The sequence below is a fragment of the Grus americana genome, chromosome 9 (genome assembly GCF_028858705.1).
Source record: "Grus americana isolate bGruAme1 chromosome 9, bGruAme1.mat, whole genome shotgun sequence".
Lineage (NCBI taxonomy): Eukaryota > Metazoa > Chordata > Aves > Gruiformes > Gruidae > Grus > Grus americana.
Genome location: NC_072860.1, coordinates 27027476 through 27053027, shown reverse-complemented (window position 1 = coordinate 27053027; position 25552 = coordinate 27027476). Strand labels below are relative to the sequence as shown.

At 44.0% G+C, this 25552-nt stretch overlaps 2 protein-coding genes across 2 annotated transcripts; one reads left to right on the top strand and one right to left on the bottom strand.

Annotated features, from left to right (window-relative positions):
• Nucleotides 1-34: 34 nt before the first annotated feature.
• Nucleotides 35-24475, top strand: GFM1 (G elongation factor mitochondrial 1). Its single transcript, XM_054834793.1, has 18 exons — nt 35-187; nt 754-903; nt 1586-1718; nt 1943-2147; nt 2885-3001; nt 3579-3729; nt 7729-7883; nt 8837-8921; nt 9984-10121; nt 10820-10921; nt 11535-11591; nt 11988-12125; nt 13064-13146; nt 20341-20503; nt 21598-21742; nt 22231-22391; nt 23252-23305; nt 24070-24475. Exons 1-18 carry the CDS (start codon nt 68-70, stop codon nt 24199-24201), a joined length of 2289 nt encoding a protein of 762 aa, XP_054690768.1. The 5' UTR covers nt 35-67; the 3' UTR covers nt 24202-24475.
• Nucleotides 12673-20301, bottom strand: LXN (latexin). Its single transcript, XM_054834795.1, has 6 exons — nt 19515-20301; nt 18376-18438; nt 17619-17790; nt 16866-17002; nt 14639-14701; nt 12673-13488 (listed from the first exon to the last, which is right to left on the bottom strand). The coding sequence occupies exons 1-6, from the start codon at nt 19641-19643 to the stop codon at nt 13393-13395; spliced, it is 660 nt and encodes a 219-aa protein (XP_054690770.1). The 5' UTR covers nt 19644-20301; the 3' UTR covers nt 12673-13392.
• Nucleotides 24476-25552: the final 1077 nt, after the last annotated feature.

Sequence of the window (25552 nt, the reverse complement as noted above, 5' to 3'; positions counted from 1 at the left end):
TGTCTCCCCGCTCCCGGCCGGGGCACACGGGGAGGGCGGTGCGGTCCGACCCGGTCCCCAGCTCCGCATGCGCGGTGCCCCGGAAGCGGCGGCGGGCTGGCCTGCGCGGCGGCAGGACGGAGCCATGCTGCGGGTACTGCGGGCCCTGCGGGCCGGCCTGGCGCGGAGCCGCCTGCGGCAGCAGCAGGTACCGCCCGCGGCCGTTTCCTGAGGGGAGGCGGCGGGACGGGACGGACTGGGACAGGGCGGGCGGCCTGCGGGAGGAGGCCCGGGGATGCGGCCCCTCAGGGCCCGGTGAAGCCTGCGGGGGACGAGCCCGACCGGGGGACGAGGCCGGACACAAGGTGTCGGTGTCCCCCGTTACCGAGGCGGCGGCGGGGCGGGAAAGCCGGGCGGGAGGCGGTGGAGCTGGGGAGAAGGGGATGGTGGCAGGGGGAGGACAAGGCTGGTCTGAAAGCACCGCATCGGCTGCGGGAGAAAGGTGCAGCGAGTCGGTCAAATGAACGGGAGGCGAAGCAGGGTAGACTGGGCTTTGAAAGGCGGGACTGGCAAAGCCGGACTTAGCGGGGAGGGATTGCCTGGTTCCTTCGAGTGCAGGGCAGAGCTTTGAGGTGACCCTGTGGGTGCTTGGAAAGGGCGTTTTGCTTGAAATGACCGATTTGCCATAGAAAAACCGTTTGGAAATGTATTTGTCGGCACAGTGAGCTGCGCTTGACCTGCTCCTAACTAAATGGGCGATCTTTTGCCTTTCAGCTTCTCCTGAACTGCAGGCACTGTTCTTCGGGAGTCCTTCCCAATGAGAGGATCCGCAACATTGGGATCTCGGCCCACATCGACTCGGGGAAGACGACGTTAACGGAGCGAATCCTCTTCTACACAGGCAGGATAGCACAAATGCACGAGGTGGGTTTTCAGGGGACTCCAGCGCACAGCTGCTCGTTGCGGGCTGTGCGTGCCGGGTGCCGTGGTGCCGTTGCTGTGACCTGTGTAGTGCGTGGGGTGAGGGCTTAGTGAGGCTCTTCTGGCCAAGCAGGAGAAGGAGTCCTCAAGATCTGCTGGTTTCCCCAATACCCCTTTAAAAATAAGTGGAGGGCAAGGGGATAGAAAGTAATCCCTCCTTTACTGCAGTGTTCTCCCTTTTTCAGAACACTTCAAATCTTGTTTCGAGACTTACTTCTCCCTTGCCATCCCCACGTACAATGGAACATAGTGTTTCTTTTGATGTAGCCAAAGATGACTGTGAGAAACAGAGACCATAGAGATGTAATTTTTAGCTTCAGGTATGTTAGCTTGTTAAATTCACAGTGGAGCATAATTTGCCACAGATTTCTGATAACCTTTTTCAGGAGCGATCCTCAGGAGAGCAAAACACATTGAAGTTGCAGGTGCAGCTGCAAAAAAAATCGGACTTGTTTATAGTTGAAGAATTCTAAGCGATTCTGCCATGTTTGCTTTTCTTCACTGCATGAAGGATGATGCTCAGTGTATAAAGCATCACTCCTGCACACGCAGAATTCTTTGTAGACTCCCTTGGACTAAATTTTTCCTTTTTTTTTTTCCTTTTCTTTTTTTCTTGTTTCCTAAGGTGAAAGGTAAGGATGGAGTTGGAGCTGTCATGGATTCAATGGAGCTAGAGCGACAGCGTGGAATCACAATTCAGTCAGCAGCAACGTACACCATGTGGAAAGACACCAACATCAACATCATAGACACGCCAGGTAACAGCAGTTCCGATGCACTAGGATTGCTGTTCCCTCAGTGTATACAAAGAGCATGGTGCCTTCTTTGTGTTCGTTAGTCACTCCAGTTGAGCTGATAGGACTCTTTCTGTATAGCTGGAGACACATTCTGTTGGCTGTCACTCTTTTCTGCAGCTACAGAAAGCAATTCCTCATTACCTTTTATCATCTGTGAATAACAGGGGTTTTTTGTTGTTGTTCAGGACATGTGGACTTCACAATTGAAGTGGAGAGATCTTTGAGAGTTCTTGATGGAGCTATTCTGGTTCTCTGTGCTGTTGGAGGAGTTCAGTGCCAGACAATAACTGTGAACAGGCAAATGAAACGTTACGGTGTCCCATTTCTAACATTCATCAACAAACTGGACAGATTGGGCTCTAGTCCAGCCAGAGCAGTACAACAATTGAGGTATTTATCACTTAAAATTATTTGTGAAATAATTCTGAACTAGTCACATAGCAGATTCATACTAAGAATATTGAAAAGCATTCTCTCATGGCATCTGTAGTCGCAGTTTTGGAGATAATACCTGACATGAGGTTAAATCTTAATCTGACCTATAACAAGTCTCCATTTTTTGAAGAAAAAACAAGTGGTAGTGTCAGCCCAGGCTTGCAGTGACTGAGAGTTGGCATTTCTGTATTTATTTTGTTGATGGAACTATATTTGGAGCCACTTAGAAAACAGCCTTTTCATTTTTCTGAGATCCTGGTAGCAACTGTGCTGTAGCTTACAGCAGGGAGATGACATAGGGTTGGACACTTTCTAGTTCGCATACCAGAAGTCCTACTTGTTCCCTTCCTGCAGTCTTTCTGTGCCTAATTTCATCTGTGAGATACACACAGTAATTTGCATTAAAGGAAAAGCAACTCCCATAATCAGGTAATTAATCTGAAACCAGTTTGCACTGCCTCGTTTCCCAGGAAGGTTGCTCACTGTATCTGTTGGGCTGTAGAGGGCTGGCAGTCACCTGGGTTAAAACGCAACTAGGCATTTTTCATTGGCATTGGTAGGTTTTTGGCACTGTCCAGGGAACAAAAGATAACAATTTTTGTAGGAATGGGATGTTGTTCAAAGACCATCTGGAGCACATATATGGAAATGATTTTTTTCTTGAACTAATTTATATTTGCTCACTTTTTCAGATCCAAGTTAAAACACAATGCAGCTTTTGTGCAGATTCCAGTTGGGCTGGAGGGAAACTTTAAAGGAGTTATAGATCTTATTGAGGAAAGAGCTATATATTTTGACGGTGCACTTGGGTAAGTTTTGAAGCTTGTGTATTTCTTAGCTGGAGCTACTCTTTGTATGAATAATGCTACCTATAGTTTCCCTTCAGAGGTGAAAAAGCGTGCCCTTTGGAAAGTTAGGGATGGGGCTTGTGCGAGGGCTGAGGTATCACCCTTCAGCTCTCCAAGCATGAGCAAAATGATTCTGCAGGGTCAGGTTTAGCCATGGGTAGCCACAGCGTGAATTGTTTGCTAACCACAGTAGCGTGAAGGGGTGGTAGCCACCCTTGCCTTCCTGAGAAAGAGAGACTTGCTTCATAACGGGATCCGATGGTGTGTGTTTGGCACGAGCTTACTGGGATGAAGATAAGATGTGGGTGAGGTTGTTGAACAGGTTGTCCTGTGTCCTTGCAAACTCTTGCTGTGAGTGGGAAGAAACCCTCTGCTGCTAAAACAGCAAAGATAACATGTTGATATTCTGATGTGATTTTTCTTTCAGTATCCTTGTCAACAGGGAATTCTCGGTCAGTCTTCTTGCAATGATTAGTGATTGAAATGTTGATTCATGTGGTATTCCTTTAGAGTGGTTATGTTACTTATCTATGTGTAGCCAGACTCTTCGGTATGATGAAATTCCAGCTGAGTTCAGAGCTGAAGCTGCAGAGAGACGTCGGGAGTTGATCGAATGTGTTGCGAACTCGGATGATCAACTTGGGGAGCTGTTTTTGGAAGAAAAGATTCCTACAGCTTCTGAGTTAAAGGTAACTTTATTGTGGTGGTTCTTCCTGTAACACTGCTACCTTGCTCTTTTGTGCCCCGATAAAAAATTTCCTGAAGTCTGGAAGAAATTTTCTTTGCTTAAGTTCCCTGGTATGAGTGTCACCTCCCACAGGTGGACTCCTACATCGCTCCCTGTTGAAGGCCCATTCCAAACCTCTTTTATGGTTTGCATTGGAAAGTCTGAGCTTGTGTGTTGCCCTTTACGGACCAGCAAATGGCTGAAAGATACATCTAGCCGTTGTCATTCTGTTGCCTTGCCCGTGTTACAGCTTGATGGCTGTGACTTGCTTCATGTCCCACAGCAAGTCAGTTGTTGCACTGTAAGTCATCTTTGTGCCTAGGAAACCCTGCCTTATTTTGTATTTGCACTGATTACATCCAAAGTGAAAAGAGCAGTACACTAGAAGGGAACTGGAATGACTTGGAGACTCCAGAGGAAAAGAATCCAGGTCAATATACAGTTTTCAAAAAAAAAAAAGAGAATTGCATTTCTTGAAAGGGGAGGGAAAAATGATACATGATTTATTTGTGAGATACTTCAGATATCAGATGGCAAACATGCCAACATAAAGGGATGCTCACAGAAGTAATCAGATGGCTGTAGAGTGAAAATTGTTTGTTCTTGTGGCAGTTTGGTATCACTGTTTCTTCAAGCACATGTCCATGTATTAGAAGTTGGTAGGGAGACCTAGGAAGATCAGCTGCAGCCGTACAGTCTTTGTGCAAGTCCTGCCGCTGTTCACTCCAGGATGAGATCCGCTTGTGCGGCTCCGTGGAGGCTGGACAGCAGGCCACCGTGTATTCCTCCTTTTAGCCTGTTTGATGCCAGGCTTGGCGAGCTACGTGTCCCATAGTGGATTGGTATGTGGGATGGCAGTCCCTCCTTTAAGGATCGCAGTTGCCTAATGATGTCTCTTGAGTTACTGTGGCATTGGCTTTAGTCGGGACAGGTGCGAAAGCTTGGCTCTGCTGGCGTCAGAGAGCCTGTGCCGCACGTGGACCTGCTTCTGCCCTGCCGTGAGCGTCGAGGTAATCTGAGGACACGTACCCTTAGAGGAGAAGTGCTAAGCTGGCTTGCGTTTACCGCACAGCCCCATGGGGTGGGTGTGTAACTCAAGACAGCAGCGCGTAGCTGGTACGCACAGCAGTCTGCCGGGCTTCGTGTCTTTGCAGATGGGAGCGTGAGGGAGCCACGCTGAGGGATTTATGGTTCGCAGGCCTGGTCCCAACATGGTTGGGTTTTGCCCGCAATGTACGCTCGGTGCAAGGACTTGTGTGATGCGTTTTGCTGTTTGCCACCACCTCTTGCTAGTGTCAGAAGTTAACTTGAGCAGTAATCTTCCAGTGCCTGCTGTTAATAGCCACTAATTAGTCAAACATTGAAACTTCTACAGGAAACCAGTTGCTTAATGTGTTTAAATCAAAAAAAGTGAGGTCTGAAAAGCCTGTTGCAGTAGGAGAAGCCTTTGCAGGCAGACTGTTTTTTCTGAGAGCTGCTGTTGGAGCTAGAACAGCTTGTCTTTGGGCAGCGGTGTTGCACGGGGGCTCCTGGGGCTGGAGCCTGCCTGACCTGGCGCTTGGTGCCTTCTCTTGCTTTTTTCTGCCTGCACCTAGGTCCTTCGGTTGGAGCCTGCTAGGCCAGCTGAGTTCGAGTCAGACTTGATCACTGAGATTGCTACTTTGAAAGCAGCTTTGATATTTAAGTCCTAGTCTAAGTATTTGGCCCACTAGCAGTGCCTGGTGGCCTCTGTGCCGTCGTCCTTTCCCTGTTAGGGTTTGCAGTGCTTGCTTTCCTGGAAGTTGCCCACTCTGTTGGGATAAAGAGGACTGGCAGTTCCTCAAAGCTGATGCATGTTGCAAATCCCCTTAAGGTTTATTTATTTGAATCTTCCTGACCCCTAAATTTCGATGCTTTTAACTTTGCTACAGACCTTGGGTATGGAGGTGGGGTTTTTTTTTAAATTGTTTTGGCCATATGGGTTATTTACTGGTGGCTAACATCTCTAGGAAGAATATGCAGGAATCTGTATATCCCAACTTGGCTTGAGACAAAAGCACAAGGGGTTTTTTTGACAGTCCTAAGCAAATGTATCTCTTATTGATAACCAGGCATTTAGTTATTTCAGTATAAATATTATTTTATTTAGCCTGAGCTGTTCCTGTCCAAATTAGCCCTTCTTGCTTTGATAAAGACAGAAATGTAATAGCGATTTTAGATCTGTCCTTCACCTGGCAGATGGAATGGTACCCTGATACCGGGGTATACCGATGTGAATACACTGTATTGCTGTAAGAGGTGAGAGATTTTTAGCAGGAAGCTATTTTTGATAGGTCCTGCTGGGAGGGAAACGTGTTACCAAGATAAATTTGTCTATTCAGCATGCCTCTGCTTCCCACTTCTGAAAGCCAATTAATTACAGCTCTAATGGCTATAGTATTGCAGATGCAGGTTAATTTGTACTAATATGTCCCTGAAGATGGATTTTCTTTCAGTGGCCAGCAGCCAAGTTTCCACTGAAAATATCTTTTTGTGGAAACGATGCTACATATTGCTCCTGAATGCCACAGTCATAGCATATGATGTTTGCCGAAGATCAGCTGCTTAAACATCACCTCATTTGCTGCTTTCCATAACGCTACACTCAGGGAAATGATGTGTGCCAGGTACTCGGTGGGGCGCTCAGTGACAATCATCTTTATGTGAAAATATAATTACTTTTTTTTCCCCCAAGATAATTGTTAATGAGGATAAATTGCAGTCATGTTGCTTCATTTGGAAATATGTGGCCAAATAAAAACACTGGGCGTCAGCACAGCCATATTTCCAGCGCTCTGGTGTATGAGAACAGACATGGGCTAGATGAGCAGAATTGCTGATGTAGGAATTTCTTCCTTGTATTATTTTTTGCCAAGTCATTACATCAACAAATTTAAGGAACCGACGTTCTCTCTGTTAATTACAAAGATAGCTTAAACGTCTGTCTTTGGGTACTCTAAATAACTCCCAGATTAGATGATGTGGTTAACTATCTTGGCTATCAAGGAGAATTCATTTCTTTCAGCTTATCAAAGAAGACAGGAGCTCTTTGGTGGAAGTGAGGACCTCAGTAAGCATAGGGAGATGGCAGCCTCTAGTGGCAGGGAGAGGTGAGACCGAGGTGGCAAACTTGGCTTCAGTAATTGATTGGGGGGCGTGGAGGAGGCAAATAGCTTCTGTCCACCTTTATGGAAGACGGCTGTGATCACTGTTTCGGAAGCTGTTGGTGCTCAGTTACGCTTTGCGTGCGTTGCGTGATGCTTGGGTGAAAGGCGCTGACTGAGCATGAGATTACCGTGCACTTTATCTTGCTCCGTTTGCTCGGACATCCTGGAAAGGTTCCCAAGACAGTGCAATTCAGCAGGTCTGCAGATGAATGTGAATAGGTTCTTCTGATGTGCTTTTAAAACATTCTTCATCAAAAAAATGATGATTCGTTGCGCATGGCACTTACCCAAATATGCCTTCCCTTCCTAACTTCCTCTTTCAGAAGAGTTTTCCGTAGGTTAAAGATACTGAATCATCTCATCTTACTTTCACAAATTTAAATGTGTATTGTTTCCCACCATAACTAAATAGGGGGAATGAGACGTCTGAAACAGAAATGAAGAGTCCTGACTTTACCAGCAGAGAATCAAGAAACTTTTTCTGAGTATGCTGTTATCATTGTATTTATCTTAGGCATTTTAATTTTTAAGTTGAATTTAAGTTGAGGGAAAAATAAAACAAACCCTTGCATTTCTCTAGAATTCTAGTGAGCAAGTTTTATGGGAAGCTCCTGAGTAGGGGGTTGTACAGGAGACTGTGTGAGAGTGGCTTCTTTACTCCAGGAGCAGAGATAACCAGAAAAAAGAGAGAGAGAATCTAGACTGCTGCTTGGTTAGTACTGCTTCAGTCTCCTGAAGTTTTTGCAGGAGGAGAGTAATGCACTGATATTTTTCAGCTTGCAATCAGAAGAGCAACACTCAAGAAGTCCTTTACACCAGTACTGGTGGGAAGTGCTTTAAAGAACAAAGGAGTACAGCCGTTGCTGGATGCTGTCCTGGAATACCTCCCCAATCCTTCAGAGGTTGAGAACTATGCTATTCTTAACCAGGGGTAAGTATATTCATGAGCATATGGAGTGGTCTCAGAATCAGGTTTCAAAGCAGTGTAATATGTAGCAGGAAACTTTACTAACAAAATACACGATCATTTACCATTTGTATTCAATAATGCCATCATAATTTTGCACAACCTTCTAAACTGAAGAAAGCTTATCCCTCATTTGAGGGTTACTGTTTATACTGCTATTTTTAACACATATTAAATGTTAACTTTGAAAAATTATTACCTGATGAGATAGTTCTTTAGAAACTAATGGCAACCCTTAAGCCCATGCATACAGTAAAGGAGAAAGCACATCTAAAAATGTGTTAACTGATGTTTTATTCATTTAGACGTGTTTGCTGAAGTAGATGTGCCTTCACAATTAGGAAGCATGACACCCAACCTTAAAGCCAGTAAACAGCCCTTATTGTTGCAGTCATGGCTTAGGGGTGACCATCAGGTCATCTGAATGTGCTTGAATTGTTCAGAGGATATAGCTAAAGAGAAATGATGCTAATAAATACAGTTTATGACTTCTTCTCCCAGTGGTTATCTGACTTTGAGTCCTCAGTGCTGCTGTGCTTCTCGCTGCCTCTAACTCCTGCCTGCTAGGATAGGCTAAAACTTCTCACGCTGCTCATGAGCGTCATCGGAAGAGTTACTGCAGTGTCTCTTCCTTCACTCTAAAACTGGACTTGCTCATGAGTTGGGTCTGAGTGTATGATTAATTGCTTTCATGGCAAAATAGTTGGATGTTATGAAGGACTAGTGGTTTTTGTCATAGTTTTGACCTCCTTTTTGGGATCTGCTGCAGTTTCTGAGACACTTTCTGAGTATATGGGAGCTACGTATGTGAGCATCTTTAAGTCTCTATTACAGACCTGTGAACCTGAAGGCCCTGGGGACTTTCTAGGGTTGGGCTCATGTTGATTCATAACATAAACTCCCTTCCTGTTTTTAAGGGATTCTGAGGACAAAAGCAAGTTCCTACTGAACTCTGCTCGAGACGATTCCCAACCATTTATAGGCCTTGCTTTTAAACTGGAGGTAAGCTGTTAACATTTTCCTTTCTAATGCAGCAAAACTGTTAGAGAAGCAGGGCATTCCCTGCAAGAGTTGTTGGTGTACACAAGTCCTGCTTGCATTGAGCTACCAGTGGCTTGGCATTGATGCCTGGCAAATGCCTTTCGTTCTTGGGGAAAAGCAAACATTTAAAGCTTTGTGTTTTCAGTCTATCTATTTGTGCATGTGATGACTTTTTTACTTGGTCGCTGTGTATATGGTAAAGCTAAACTAAAAGTTTCTAGAGAAGGGATGCTCAGAATATTACCTAGCTGACTTTATTCAGTTGCTTGCAAGTTTCCCATGCTACCAATATCTGAGCTCTACCGGGCAAAAGTTGTGCTTGCATTGTGTTAACCCTGCAGGAGGAAAGAAGATATCTGGATTCATTATTTGTGATTTGAGTGGAAAAGAGTGAGTCCAAACAGATGGTACTACCAAAACTTAACATGGAACAAATTTTAAAATCAGTTTGTTTAATTTAAATTTAACTTCTTTTTAAAAAATTGTTTCAACCATAAAATCCACAAAGGTATCAAACATTGCCACATTTGGAGGGTTGTGGGTTGTGTAGCTCAAATACTTCGTGATTTTCTTCGTTAAAACCTGAACATTTGGGAGTTTTCTGGGCTTATTTCAAGTCCTTTCAGAGAAAAATCCTGGTTTTGTTTGAAATTGAAAACAATAGAACATAAGAAAGGAAAAAGTACACAGTTTTAACCAAACAAGTTGTTCGCTACCTAGAGAGTAGCAGCTCAGATTTCATCTGGAAAGTGGCTGGCCAAATTGCTAGTTAATCTGTGCCTCTGTTGGGAAGGCTTAGGTGTGGTAAAATTGGTGAAGTAAAGAAAATCGCCAGGAGATGCCAAGTTCCATTCCAGCGCCAAGTGAAAGCTGAGACTACCTTACAAAAAGTTTTACGTACCTGTCTAGTGTGTAAATTCAAAACAGAAACATTGCGTGAGTCAGTACAGATGATGCTTTGAATAGTAGTGGTCTTGACTCCCAGAATGACCATATCTGATTTTTAATGAATTTTGATTCCAGGCTGGCCGTTTTGGGCAGTTAACCTATATTCGAGTTTATCAGGGGATGCTGAAGAAATCGGATTATATCTATAACACTAGGACGGGGAAGAGAGTGCGTGTACAAAGACTTGTCCGTATGCATTCAGACAACATGGAGGTGAGTGTGAGAGGTACAATCCACACGGATTGCTTTCGGAGCCACTCTTACTAAACAGGCTTCTCGCTTTTCAGCTCTCTCTGAATGATGTGATATGTCAAATTTCTGCTTTTGTTGTTAATTCATACTTCCCTGTAGTACTTAATGGAGCTCTACAAGAAACTGGAATGATCTCTAGTGTATTCTTTCTACTGAAGCGGAAGACTCTTTGCCCAGGAACCATTATAAAATGGCTCTGAGGTGATACCTAAAGCAAGCCAGCTCTGGTATCATCCCCATAGCCCATAATTCTGGGAGAGGGAAGGCAGGATTAGCAAAATACACAAAAATGTTTTCTTCCATGTGATTATTGAATACAATTCTTAAACTAAAAATTGATTCTCAAACTGCTGCAAATACTACCCTTTCCTGTTTAAGATTCCTGAACTCTGTATCTGGGTCAGGATTGCTTGAAACATAATCTGTTGCTTGCTTCACATCCTCAAACTAGTATAAGTTAGCATCCAGGCTGAGGTCTCCTCCTTGTGCTCTGAAAAAAGAGATAGAAGATTTACAGAGCATTTTATCAAAGCTGGAATTTTCAAAGGAGTTTAACTTCAAGATTTTAAACGCAGTTTTTAATATATTGTCTTAAAACCACGTGTAGTTTGTAATATACCTTTCAGCTTTATCTAAATAGTAAACTTTTCTTTCTTAAGGATGTAAATGAAGTTTATGCAGGAGACATATGTGCGCTGTTTGGAATAGATTGTGCTAGTGGGGATACGTTCACTGATAAAACTAGTACCGACATTTCCATGGTGAGTACACCTTTTCATCTGTGTGCCTCATGCATTAGAATTCACTGGGATTTTTTTGTAAAAGTTTGTAATTATTTGTTCTGTTTAAGTATTTTTGATGTATATGCAACCACAAATATTTTTGGTGATTATTTGTTATACCTCAAAGAGCCCAAATACATAGAAGTATGGTATGTGCCAGAGAGATACACACCCGTTTACTACACTTGACATCAAATATATTACTTCAGTGTTAGCAAACTGTTAGAAGTGGATGCTGTTACCCAAAAGTATTAAGCTATGTATTTGTATATGTATTTAAATACATCAGCTTTATTTTTATTTATTCATTCATTTATTTTTTACAAAAACTGATAGGAAGCAGAGTCTTCTAACTATTGTGAAATCCAGATACCATCCTTCATCTAGGAAACGGTGTTGGCAATACAGCTTTGTGGTAATCCTCAGGAGAGTTACACAACTTTGTTACACTATGATATTAGGTACAAGCTAGATAAGCAAAACAGTCATCCGTGTTTGTAACCCAGAGTTCTTGTGACCAAACTCTTCTGGATAAATAACGTCACCGGGTGTAGTGGAACTTGATTGTATGATCTCTTTGTGGCCGTTGCAGGAATCAATTCACATCCCTGATCCTGTCATTTCAGTAGCAATGAAGCCTTCCAACAAGGTAGGAACCTGTGAATTAACCTTTTTCTGACTGAGTTACTTTTCCTCTGCTGCTTTTGTAATTTTATGCGGGTTAGTAGTTAAATATGGAACCATAGACTAAAATGAGCAGTGTTTTAAAACGTTCTATCCGAAGTATTGAAGACTGTATCATTCAGGTAATTTGCCATGTGACTGCATTAGGTGGTATCACTTAGCCATAAAGAAGATGCATGTCTTTGACCTGGGTAAACATGGATTTGAAGTATAAATACAGTTGTAAATGTATGACTGTTTCAGAAAATAACCTCAGGAGAGTAGAAGTGCTGAGCAGTTGATAGGAAAATTTGAGGCCTTCTTGTTGTGTGACTTCTGGATGTTGAGTTACTGTTTTCTTCTGTGTGTAATTGTTTTTCAGAATGACTTTGATAAATTTTCAAAAGGCCTGAACCGCTTTACAAGGGAAGATCCCACTTTTAGAGTCCATTTTGATGATGAGAGCAAAGAGACCATTGTTTCTGGAATGGGGGAACTGCACTTGGAAATCTATGCCCAGGTAATTTGGAAAGCAGATTCCACGGACTCTGCTTTTGACTGCTTTCCCAACCAAGAATTCTGCTTCTTTCTGGCTGAGACCAAAATCTATCTGTAGATGGGCTGATGCCAGCCTTTACGCCCAATTTTGTAATTGGGTGCCTAAGCACACACCAGGTGTACAACTCCACTTGCTTTGGCGTAAATCAGGGTTATTGTGTGACAACTGTTTTGAGATCCTTCAAGCAGAAGGCACCATGGCATTAATGTGAACAAGGCTAGCTGTTTAGGGAAGAGCTTAACTTCTGAGTGAACTTCTGAAGATTCTTTCTCTCCAGTGGTTCTATATTGAAGGCTTGCAATCTATTTAAATGAAACTTCTGCCTGGAATATTTTTACTTTTTGGTTCAAATCCATAACAAATTAAGCACTACACTTCTGCTTTAGCAGCTTTTCCTTATAATGAATTTCACCATTAGCCATTTCCTACAGGAGAGAGAAATACTCAGTTTCTGTGTTTTCAAATGTATCATTCTATAATAAGAGATGATGCATGCAGGAGGGAATAGTTACTTACAGTGATTTATTTTCTTTCAAGTTGATGTCTATATTTTAGTCTAACACATTAGATGTATCTGAAATGTTGACAGAATGAAGAAAAGATGTCTTTGTCTTGAAAAACTTAAACTTGACTAAAATAATTAATGCTGTTCCCTTTTCCTGTAGCCAAAGCTATAGGCCCTCAACAAGGTTGACTACAGAATGACAGTGAATAATTTGTAATGTTTAAACAAAACAACAAAAAAACCCCCACCAAGACCCCCCAAATCAATCCCAAACCAAAAAACTGGTTAGCTCTGATTAAGTTTCTCATTTCAGAAAGATCTGTAAATAAAATAATTTCCAATGTATTGTTCCAATGGAACAACTCTCTATGTCATTCTGTTTTTTTCCCTGCAGCGAATGGAAAGGGAATATGGTTGCCCTTGCACCATAGGAAAGCCAAAAGTTGCCTTTAGGGAGAACATCTCTGCGCCTGTGCCGTAAGTATTCATTCTGGCAACAGAAGTTTTTTTTAAATTCATTTTGATGCAGAATTTGATTAGGTAGCACATAAAGTGCCGTTTGGATTATCAGATCAAAGCACAATGTACAGGAAAAATTTAATTGAGGAAGGATTCTTTTCTTCGTACCTTGATTGCATGTCCACCCTCATCAACCTAGCTGCCCTCCCTTCCAATGCTTATTGTAGCATTTGAGCTTCTTCCATTGCAGTATCAGGTGGTCCCTCATTCCGATGCGTGTTTTGGCTGACGGCTGTCCTGTGTTACTTGAACACTGTGCCGTGGGTGCCAGAGAACTGTCATTTGCCAGGGAATGATCTCCTGTGGGTAGAAAATAAAAGTGTAGAAAGTGAGAAGGTATTTTCTTTGAACAATACCAAAGGGGAATTGACTGCTGTAGTACAGCCATACCTGGGGCTGATATAAGGAGGTCGATCAAGGACCAGTAGCAGCGCAGGGTAAGCACTATAACACGCAGTTATAGTGCAAGCTTTTTTCAGCCTGTGTTGTGCTCCATGCTGCTGCAGCTACACTTTCTTTCATCTGGGCAAGTTTTGCAGCTCAAGCATGTTTGTGTTGGATTACCCCTCTTATGGTTAGTGCTACTGATATTTTGGGCCACCTGCCCTTCACCAAACAGGGTGCAATGAAGAACCTATGCTTTTGTCCTGCAATTAGTTAGCTACTACTTTTCATTCATTTTTCTTCATAGAAAACTTAGAAACTAAACCGATTATATATGCCTCAACTTAACTGAGAGTGCAGTGGGTAGGAAGCAGTGGAGCTAGAAGTGGGAGTGAGATCTCTGATTGTTATCAGTGGATGACTTATTACAGGAGGTTGCACAATTGAGAGCTGCTGGTTTAATCGAGAGCTTCTGGTTTAATACTCTCTTGAAATTTTCTGCGTTTTTTCTTATGAAAACACTTGCTCAGATCGCAAAGTTAGGATGGAGAATAACACAGAATGTAAATACTGTTCTGGGAACCAAAGTTTCGCCTGCTTTCTTCTGACAGCTCCTGGGGCAGATGATGCCTCTTTGTATGGGTCCACCACTGCTCTCCTCCAGTGTTGAAAAACTCTGCAGCTCCAGCTGGAATGCAGTTAAGCAGTCCAGGATGCTGGCAGCTGCTGCTTCCCTTTATCCCTGGCCAGTTTGGCAATAGTACCTCCCATGAGGAGAGAGCCTTGAATGACCGGTGTATTGAACCTCTGCCATTCCCAAGGCGGCCCAGAAATAGCTGAAAATTACTGTCTGCTGACACAAGCTGGAGGCCTGGTGTCTCCTGCCTGCATAGGGGCAGAAGCCGATGATGCTGAGACAGACCATGATCATTGCCCCAACCCTCACCCTGTTTGCTAACTGACCTGCAGGCATCAGACCTGTGACCGCCCCACCATCTGCGTGTCTGAGTTGGACGTTATGCAGTTGGCAGTCTTAAAAAAGGGCTTTTTAGAAATAAGGCTTTACCTGGGACACCATTTCGTGAAGTAGAATCGTGTAGTCAAATTCAAGATATTCATCACTTCTTTTCTGGAAAGACAAGGTAAAAAGGGCTGAATTTGGGGGTTCCCCCCACCTTAAAAGCAGTGAGTCAGTTCTCTTTGGTTAGCATAAAAGTTCTCTGATATATTTCAGATGAAACTGGCAGCTCGTGTTAACAAATAAAGCAGATGGAGCTTAGTCACTGTAACAAAACAAAAGATACTGTCCTGTATTTCTGTGAACTCCCAAATTGCATTTGAGAGACTGAATGTGAAACTCAAAACTGTGCTAATTCTTCCCTTAAAGAAGCTAGATATATGTCAACTTCAGGAACTCGTTTGGGAAGGGAACACCTCATTCTACAAGGTGTCAGTTTAACCCAAATAATCCTAAATAAAATTGTCAGTAGGATAAGACTTGGAACACACTCCAGAGGCCTTACAGTGGATAACAAGTTATCAGTGATTGAGTGAGCGATGTAATACCCATTGGCCTTTGGAACGTACTCTTAACATATCTATTCTTTGGGGAAAAGAAAAGGAACAAAATTACTAAAGAGAGATGACAGCTGGTTTAGTTTAATAGTCTTCTGTCTGCCAGATCCTTAAATTCATCTGGTTTGTTAAAGAGGGTTTTAAAATCTTTATGTGCGCAGCCCTGCAGCATCTGTGAATTGCGTTCAGATAGCCATCAGAGGGAGCAAAGCCTTAACAAATCCTGCTCCCAGAACAAGTTTCTGCCTTTCCTTCATCCCCAGAACTTCATGGGAATTCACCGGCTGTTCTGAGTGGCCAAACATTTGGGCTCTGAAATAATGGATCTCAGAGGACTCCTGCTAACATTGGGTTTTCTAAATACGGAGTCCTACTTCTTTATCCTAGCTTACATACTCAATTGCCTTGAATTTACAGTTGACTGTCCCTTTAGGAATTATTCTTAACTCACAGTATATTTTCCCGAAATAGAACAGAGAAGAACTGGGATAATCTATAGAATTCTCTTAATTTAAGAACAAAACCAAAACCTTTGCTCTAATAATAACTCTTCTGAAAGCAAGCTGCTTTATCAGTCAAGCGTGTTCCAGGCAAGAAGTCTGCAAGGCCTGTTGATAATGGCAGCTAATGACTCAATTAATTTGAATAGCTGTAGTGAGGTTTGCCAGTCATATTTATTTCTTAGCTTGGGGCAGATCCAGATCTGCTCAGGATAAACACATTACTTGTAACCACTCAGAAAGAAGTGAAAATAGAAAATACTTTGTCCTGAAGTATTCTGTTCCTTTTCTGCCTTGTGAGGCATCTTCCTGAATTCAGTTTTCTTATCATAAACTTAATGGATGCTCATCATGCTAATCTAAGAGCATTGCTCCAATTGACTGAATTTTTCAGACCAGGTAGAAAGCTATCCCTGAAGTGTCACTGTTAACTGGATCATTTAAAAAAAAAAAATTTAGAGAGCGCTTCTGCAATATGAATGTCTCAACTAAAAATTAATTTGAGGTTTTCTGTCCTCCTTCCCCCTTGCAAAAAAATAATTGTAAAAGTAAGTTTGGGAAGAACAAAGTAAAAAAGCTAATATTGAGAGTGGAATTAAATTGGTATTTTCTGTCTTGATTAGCATTTTGAGGTGAACTAGCAAATGGATGGAGACTGCAAACAAAAGCAAAAGCAATGCAGATTGCGTTTGATTGAATTTGAGGTGCAGCCCATTGCTATTTGTCTAGACATGGCTATCGCCAAGATGTCGAGCGGTATTACTGTGACTGATTGCCAGATCACAGTGTAGATGAAGAGACAAAGGCCAGTATTCCAGTGCACGCTATGCAAGAATACTGTCACCTGAGCTTACACTCCAGAGGAAAGGCAGGAAAGTAATATAAAACTGTAATCAACGTGATGACCTCCGAGTGGAAGAGTCAATTTTCTTAACTAAATAAGCGTATAATACTGCTGGTGCCAAGATGACACAGCTTCTATAAGCAAAATTTATGAAGAGGAGTGACCTAAATAAACACTCAAGCGTTCATGGTTTGCTGGAGGAAAGGGCTAGATGGAACAAAAAGCAAACACTGGCTTAAAAACGAACCGGACCAAGAAGTTCAGACAGTCGAGGTTTTTTGCGTAAGAGCTTAGCTTCAGCTGTATTCCAGTACACGCACAACTGCTTAGCTCCTAAATACTGGGCTTGTTGCAGGGCATTGATGGTAACTCACCACTTGCTTCACACGTTTAATTTGGGCAAGTTGGAACTTGGTGTTTTCAGTAGAGTTCTGCCATATCACATAGCCAGAGGCCACCCACGCTAGCAGGTGGACAGGCTCCATTTCTGGGGACACGTTGCCGTGGCTGTCTGGCAAACAAAACAAGTAATATACATTAAGCAAGATTCACAGAGTTGCAGCCATTAACAGCACCTTATCACCTAATAGTAGGGTTTGGTGCTAAAGTCACTCGCTTGCGTTCCTTGCTGTGCCAGAGACCTTCCATGTAACCTTGAAGTAGCAGCTATATCACCACGGGGTCTGCTTTCTTCCCAGTTCTTGTTCTTAATGTATATTCTATAAGGTCTTCAAGGTAGGGGTTGCTCTCAAGTAAGAGCAGACCCTAGTAGTACAGTCACAGTGCCTGCTGTGCTGTACAGGCAACAGCCGCAAACAGTGAGCAGGACGCTGGTAAGGGGAGCGGTAACGGCAGCAGGTGGTTTTCAGGAACAGTCACCTGCAAATCACGTGTCGGTTCTCGATGTCAGAAGCGATGGATAGATGTGGTAGCGCTGTGATTAATACGCCACCCTGAATAAGAGAAAGGGAAGCTAGGGCTGTGGCCTGATCCCCCTCGGTCCTGGCTTGCATGGAGGGGGCTCCCGTAGGGACCGTGGCCCACCGCCAGCTGAGCTCAGCTTTGCTTCTGGCCGTGGAGGACACCATCTCAAAAACTTCCTTCTCACCCAAACCCCTTCTTTGTACCTGGTATGTTTTCTGCCACAAGCTCTTTTTCCAGGCTCTTGATTCGATTGTAGAATATGTTATCTGCTTCCTCTGCGTTCTTAAGTTCTCCTTCAATTGTGAATTGCACATCTGGAGGAATGTTGTTGCCCAGATGATAAAGAACTTCAGCAGTGCAGTTAACAGTACTGTCCTGTTACAAAGTTAATTACATGTATTAATATTTGATTAAATACATGTTTAATATTGGTAATTTGCACTTCTAAATTTTTTTTTCTTAATGTAGTTGTCATTTTCTCTGAGTCTGGCCCATAGAGACTTGTGATTATTTAAGACAAGGTTAAATTCGCAGTATTTCTGTGGCTATACTATAAGGGCAGTTTTCTTTCTGCAGTGCTAGAAAGGGCAGTGTTTGCGGTGCAGAATGTCACTTGTGCTATTCAGTTGGAGTAATGGGTTTAAATAACTTCAGTTTGAAACTGAATGACACTGAAACATCCTTGTCGTCCCTCGAGTGTCCTTGTGGTAGGTACCACGTGTTTGGGGCTTCTATGGTGTAAGAAATGGGGGGTCCCTTTAGGTAAAACTGAGGTGGGGGTTTTTTTCCCCTGCCTGATTTGCAGTATAGAAAAATCTGAAACACAAACCCAATTATTATTAACTGGTGTGTTCACTGGCCTCAGCTAGATCAGCAGCATAAAGCGATCGCTTTTTATTACACATCAGTAGTGCCAAGTTCTGCCCGCAGCATGTATTAATTAAATAAATCCGAACTCACTTTGTCAAGGACGTCTTCCAGCACCAATTCCAGGTGGTACTTTTGCCCAACACCATTGATATCCTAAATAGGGAAGACATTAAGAACACTTTGTAAAATGTTGAATTACTCTGTCTTGTGGAAAATATTCTAGTTACTGTGAGACATGCTGCAGCAGTGCCATTCTCTGCAGGGCCCATAGAGAGCTCTTTTTTATTGCTATTCTAATATTCTTTAATTTATGTCTTCCTGCTCATTTAATATGCACCTGGTGTAGCATCTGATGAGTACCTCCTCGTCCACTCCTAGTGTTGTATACTACTTAATTGCCTGTTTGGGCAATTCGTGTGATTCTGTCCAGCAATGCCCTGCTTGGTTAAATACCGAGGGAGGAGTCTTCATTGGGCTCCTGACGTTAAGTCCACGTTGCACTTCATTATGAATTGTATCACGTCGCAGATTTTTTGGCCATCTGCAATAAGGCTTTAAGCAAGCGGGTTGGTTTTGCTAGAACCCCTGTTCTAGCAGGTTTACCAGCAAATCCAGGTCAGCAGTGGGAGCTTGGCGCGTCCTGGTAGTCCTGCGAAGAGCGTGTTTGCCTGGGAGGTGCCCTGAGGGAACACCGCAGGCAGTGGGGCAGGGACACTGGCACAGGTTGCCCAGAGAGGTTGTGGAGGCCCCATCCCTGGCAGTGTTCAAGGCCAGGTTGGATGGGGCTTTGGGCAAGCTGGGCTAGTGGAGGGTGTCCCTGCCCATGGCAGGGGGGTGGAACTAGGTGGGCTGGGAGGTCCCTTCCAACGCAAACCAGTCTGGGATTCTATTCTATGATTCTGTGACCGCAGCCCTGCTCCTGAGGAGAACCTCAGGGCTCCCGTCGCACCCAGGGCTCGTCCCTCCACCCCTGCGTGCTGCCGGCGCACCTTGCCGCGGAGAGCGGTGGCTGGGCCGAGGGAGCCGGTTTCCCAGCCGTGAGGCCGCGGGCAGCTCGGAGCAGCCAGAAGGGCCGTTTCGCAGGCCGTGCGGCTGCTCCTGCAGGCAGCCTCGCCCTTGCCCTCGCCCGCTCGTTCGTCCCTCCGAGGCGATAAGCGAAGCCGCTGCCCGCCCCTCAGGAAGCAGATAACCGGCCGGCAGCCCCGGCCGTGCTCCTGCCCGGCCCTCACCTGCCTGCTGGCCCGGCGGACGGCCCGCAGCGCCAGGCCGCGCCCGGGGCTCCCCCGCCGGTAGCAGAGGCAGGCGGCGGCCAGCGCTGCCGCCCGGGTGGCGAGGTAGTGGCCCGGCGGCAGCTCCATGGCGGCGGGGAGACGCTTCCTCCTCCTCCTCCTCCTCCTCCTCCCGCAGGAAGCGGCGAGCGGGGCGGAGCGGAGCGGGGCGGCCCCACCGGTTCCCGCCCCCGCGGCGGCCCGGGAGGAGCGGGAGCGGGGCCGGGGGTTGTCCCACCGCAGAGGCTTCCGTGCACCCCTCGGCCGGCTGGGACGGGGACAGATGCTTCACAGAGACCTCAGATCCCTCCAGTTTCACTTACAAAGTATTTCACAGTTCATATTAGCATGTTTTCCCCCGATTATCCCTTTGCTCAGTGTCTGCACTTACCATCAAAGTACTCTGGGTGTGGGAACTGTAGGTATGTGCAGAAACAACAAAAAAATCTTGTTGTTCAGTCAACAAAAAGCATAAGCCTAAAGGTAAGCAAGCTTTATTGGTATTGCTCGCTGCACACAGAAGCAGCTTTTTTTAGCTGTTGTTTTTTGAGAGATTTAACTCCTCACCATCCCTCGGCTTCCCGGTTGCAGGATGAAGAACTGTGGTGCTCCCGCTTTGGGCATTAAATATCCTCAGCTGTTGTTTCAGCTGCTGTCGTGGGCTTTAGCCATTTTGTAACCAGATGGAATAAAGCAAAATGCAGAATGGGGACTTTTAGAAAACTGTGGTTAGAGCGTGGTTTGTGTGCTGAGTAACGTGGTACTCTGGGGATCTGTGTGTTCTTAGGTTTGAATACACACACAAGAAACAGACGGGCGGAGCAGGCCAGTATGGCAAAGTCATAGGAGTTCTTGAGCCCCTGGACCCGCAGGACTACACAAAATTGGAGTTTGAAGACAGAACCATCGGCACAAATATTCCAAAACAATTTGTGCCCGCTGTTGAAAAGGTATAAAGCGTTTTCTGTGTGTATATAATACAAGAAATACTGATTCTTGTTGTTTTCCTGCTATACCGTCCGCATTTACTGTGACCGTCTCGCCCCCGGCAAGGAGGCTTTTCCCATTACTTCAGTGGAAGCGGAATCAAATTTGTGTGGCTTTGCTTAATATCTTACATTCCTAGGTTTTTCACTTAGTTTAGAAGCTGCTGTTTGTTTTCTTTGGTGGTGTGTGCTTGCTGTATTTCCGTAGCAGCGCAAAAGGTAGGCTTTCCTTTCTTGCAGTCACCCAAGGCTCCCTCTGTTCAATCTGTTTTTAATGGCCCTCTTCTGCTTTTGGCTGTGGCCACGCAATTCTCATCTCTAACCCCGAAATATCTAACTTTTTTTTGTGACTTCTCTGAGGCTGGTTATGTAGGAAACTGTAATTAAGCCAGATTTTCTGCATGAATTACCAAATATTGTTTCTTTTTCATCACTTCTGTGGGCTTCCTTTGTGTTTGTTTCTCTGTAACTGTGTAATTTATCACATACTACTTTAGTGCCTAGCATAATCTTTGAATTCCTATAATAACGGATCAGCCTAGAATAACTCCTTTGTTATTCCATGATGCAACACTTAGAAGATTTTTGCCAAATCCTGGAAGGAGCATGCATTCTTACAAGAACCTTGTTCTGCAGTCCAGCGGTTAGCGTAGTTCTTTCCACATGGAGCATTCTTTCAGTTTTTGATCACACAGTTCCTTAACAAAGCAAAATCCCAAGCACGTTTCTTTTTCTTCTCCTTTGCTTGTTACATGATTTCTATTTTTAAAAAACTATCAGCATCAAACTGAGGTGCCGAAGAATGATAGTATGAAGTTTTCAAACGCTTGGGAATGGAAACTTTTCCCCACTGTTACTTTCTTCCATTATCTTACCAAGCGGGAAGGTCCATTGGGTAGATACCGGATTGCTGTTAAAAACTGTGAAAGGTTTTTTTGTGTGTTATTGTTGTTCTGTTTTTTAAGTTTAATGTCTTTTATGGGCTGTTGTTAATGCTACTTTCTTTTTAAGCTTCATTTTGGTCTAAAACCTGCTAACTTTGAGATGTTATTTGACAGGGATTCCGAGAAGCATGTGAAAAAGGTCTAGTGTCAGGGCACAGGATATCTGGAGTCCGGTTCGTCCTGGACGATGGCGCACATCACATGGTGGACTCGAATGAAATCTCTTTCATCAGAGCAGGAGAAGGAGCCCTGAAGCAAGGTATAAAGCTGGTCGTTTGAACACATAGTCCTGCTGGCTTCTTTATTGTTGGAGCTAAGTTCAACCACCTCCTTTCTATAGGTTTGTTCGTTGCCTGGTGTACCCATATGTACATTGACAGTTTGGCTGGTGGTGTAGAGGAGAATATATACGCAAGAGTTTATAGCAATTTTGAGGGAGGCACATTAATGACTTTAATTGTATGAAGGAAATCTTGTTTTCCTAGAGTAAAGAAACACCAACAGTCTCATTCTTACCTGGGTATGGATAGAACCTTCATCAAACTGTGTGCCTCCCAGTGTTACAGTCTCGGGAATAAAAGGCAGGAGAGCTGGAATTCCACATAGTCAATTATTGTTTTCCCACACTGATGTAAGGAACACTCAGCGTTAACCGTGAGACGCTTCCTGGCTGTGCACAGGGGTATCGTGATTTGTACCAGGCTTGTTCTTTGATGTTTAGTTACTCAGTTCAGTTTTTTTCCCCAGCTATGGAAAACGCCACTGTGCGTATACTCGAGCCCATTATGGCAGTGGAGGTGATGGCACCCACTGAGTTCCAAGGAGCGGTGATAGCTGGAATTAATCGCCGTCACGGAGTGATCACAGGACAAGACGGCGTAGAAGGTTACTTTACTCTCTATGCTGAGGTTTGTGGTGTTTGCTCATTCCTGACCTTTTCTCTTCCTGCCTTGCCTTTCGACTCCATTACTTCTTGACTAATACGCATAAGTAGCCAGGTTTTTCAGTGGATAAACAAGCATAACGTGAATTTTCAACTCGTGGCGGTGTATTGTGCAGTATTAGTGAACCTATTGTAAATCTGTCTTGCTCCAGCGAAGCTGACTTGCTAACCTAAAATCAAATGGTGGCAGAGGAAGGGGCAGAACTGGGGTTTCTTGCCATGGGCTGGCGGTGCTGCCAGAGCGAAACAAACCTGCAGCGATGCAGGTGCAGAGCTCAGGGGGAAGGTCTGTCGGTCGGCTGTCTTCCCTCAGCTCTTACCACCGTTAACTGCAGTAATCGCAGATAAATGCGAACGATTTGTTTTCAGTGTCCCTTCTTTGATGACCTGTCTAAAAATGTTACGTGTTCTCACGTTAGCGCATGCAGAAGGGTACGTCTAACAGCGGTGGTAAGGTAAATCATCTCAGCAAAGCCTTAGCTAGTGACAAACCACACGCTGCGTCACTTCTGCTTCATAAGCTGTGTCTAGAGCTGCAGTCTCGAGACAGTTCAGACGTTATGATCTCTTGCCTGCTGATGCAGATTACTGAATCGGGGGTGCTCTGGTATCTGGCGCATTCAAACTTGAGATTTTTGGGGTTGTGAACGTAAATTAGTTGAAATACGAGGTACTCTACAAAAATAGATAATTAGATCAGTACTGTTTGCAAAGACCACCAAATTTCACTGACTCTTTGTATCGTAATTGAGATAAATTGGATAATAACCCAAAGTTGATGGGAAAATGCCTTGTTTTTACAAGAATAGTGTGCTTGGATTTTAGGTGCCACTGAACGATATGTTTGGATACGCCACCGAGCTGAGGTCTTGCACAGAGGTAAGTACTCTCGGTACTTTTTGCTAGAACGCGTTTATTTCTGTACATCAAGTGTGCCAATTTGTAGCAGTAAAAGTGATAAAAATCAAAGCAAATACAGAATAGGAAAATAACTTTAGAGTTTTTACTGTTACTTCAACTGCTTTTTAATTAACATCACTATCATTAGCTGTGTCATTTCTGGCCAATAAATTCTTTCATACTTTGAGGAGGGAGGAGATTCAGAGTCATAAGTAATGCAAAGGGATGGCTACAAGTAAAGGTATTAAATTCACCGGCCGGAAAAGTGGAGGCATACTCCTTAAATTACAAATGTCTGCAAGTAGAAGAGATTTTTGACAGCAGTGCTCACATTATTAAGATGTCCTTTTTTAATTATGTATATGCCTGTAGTTATATGCTCATTGAAAGCATTCGAATCAGGCGAGTTTGTTACATAAGATTTGCCGTCCCATGTCTTGTGACACGCGAGCGCCGATATTCTGTCAGCGCTCAAATGGGCTGTTATTAATTCCCGTGCTCAGGTTCAGTTTTTAAGCAGAATCGTCACTGGTGAGATGGGACCACGGGCGATCCTGTAGCAATGAGACAGCGTTCAGATACTGTTTGTGTGTCTTTGCATCTCATACCCGCATGCCTCAGTGTTGGTAGACTTAATTGTAGAGGATAATTGCATGTTATTTCACAGATTAGGGTGTGGCCTACTGCTAAATAGGATGACAGATTCAGTGTCCTCACTCTGACTGTTCTTTTGCCAACTACAGGGAAAGGGTGAATATACAATGGAATACTGTAAATATCATCCATGTTTGCCCAGCACTCAAGAAGAAATAATTAACAAATACCTCGAAGCAACAGGACGACTTCCTGCAAAGAAGGGCAAAGCCAAGAGCTGACTTTGGTCTTCTTGAGCGCATCGAACGGTTTTTCAGTCTTTAAAAGCTCGTTGCCCAAGCGATAGATGCCGGCTGGATAAGCGTGGGCTGCACTGGGACTCGGGCTTGTAATTTGTCATCATGTCCTTCCTCTGTGGTACCCTCAGAAGCCACCAGGAAATTAAAACGGAATTGTTCACATGTAAATGCTACTTGTTAACAAAATATAGAAATGTTAAAACACTGATGATAATTTGTCTTGAAATTTGTATTAAAATAATTTAATTTTTTTTTACTTGATACCTCATTATTTCGTAATTAGAGCAGTTACTGTTTCTCTGGTTTTGAAAGTTTAACACTTCTAGTTTAGGAGACAATAAACTGTTAACCGCTGGGCAGGCACGGGGGGTGCGTTGTCATCCAATATGGAGCGGTTTTCACTCTTTTATGGGCTTGGTCTCTTGGCTCTGTGTTAGAAAAGCAAAGAGAATTTTCCCAGAATCTTAGAGCCAAGAGGGGTGTTGCTGGTGATGCTTGGCTTGGGAATCAGTTGAATAGATCTTGCTCCCTTATAGAAGAGAGAGAACACAAGGATGTTACAGTTAGGTGAGAAAGAGAAGATGTTATTGTCAATATTTTTGTTTTAATTACTGCCAGAAGATCCACGCTGAATTTGCTTTGCATGCTCTTGCTTCCTGACCTACTCAGCTTAACAACATTTTCGCAGACTTCCAGTAAACAGGGAATGAAGTTCCAGTTCAAAACCAGCAATGTTTCTGGCATGGGATCGCGGCCGATGTTTACCAGACGCAGACAGGACTGCAGTGGCCGGGCTGCTTCTCCTCAGCCTCCACGGTGAAAATTACCTGTTTGAACCTTGAAAAAAGTAACGGTGTCAGAGATTTGTCAGGGGCGCTTAGTGCTGAACACAGGCATAATGTGGTATGTGGGGATGATGTTGCTTTGGGCCAAATCCTTCTTGATTCCCTTACGTTCAGAGCTTTGTTTTTGTGAAAATACAAAATAACTGGAACTCATTTCAGGAAAAGCCTTGCAGGTTCTCTGACATTCGGAGATTTTCTTAAACAAGCAAATACAGCACATGTACCAAAATCCAAAGGCGTCTTATAAAAGCAGTATGAATGCATGAAAGAAATGGGGCAGCTGTTACTTTATTTATATTTATGGCTTTTATATTATACTTATAAGAGGCCGGCCATGCTGTGAATTCCTGGCCGATAGGTTCTGCCAGACGCGTGCCAGTTCTCCGCAAATGCAGCGCAGGCACCGAGAGCTCGGCCTCGGGTAGCTCGGCGCGGGGACGGCCGGGGTGCGACGGGGTCTGCCGAGCTGCAGCGTGAGGGAGAGGATC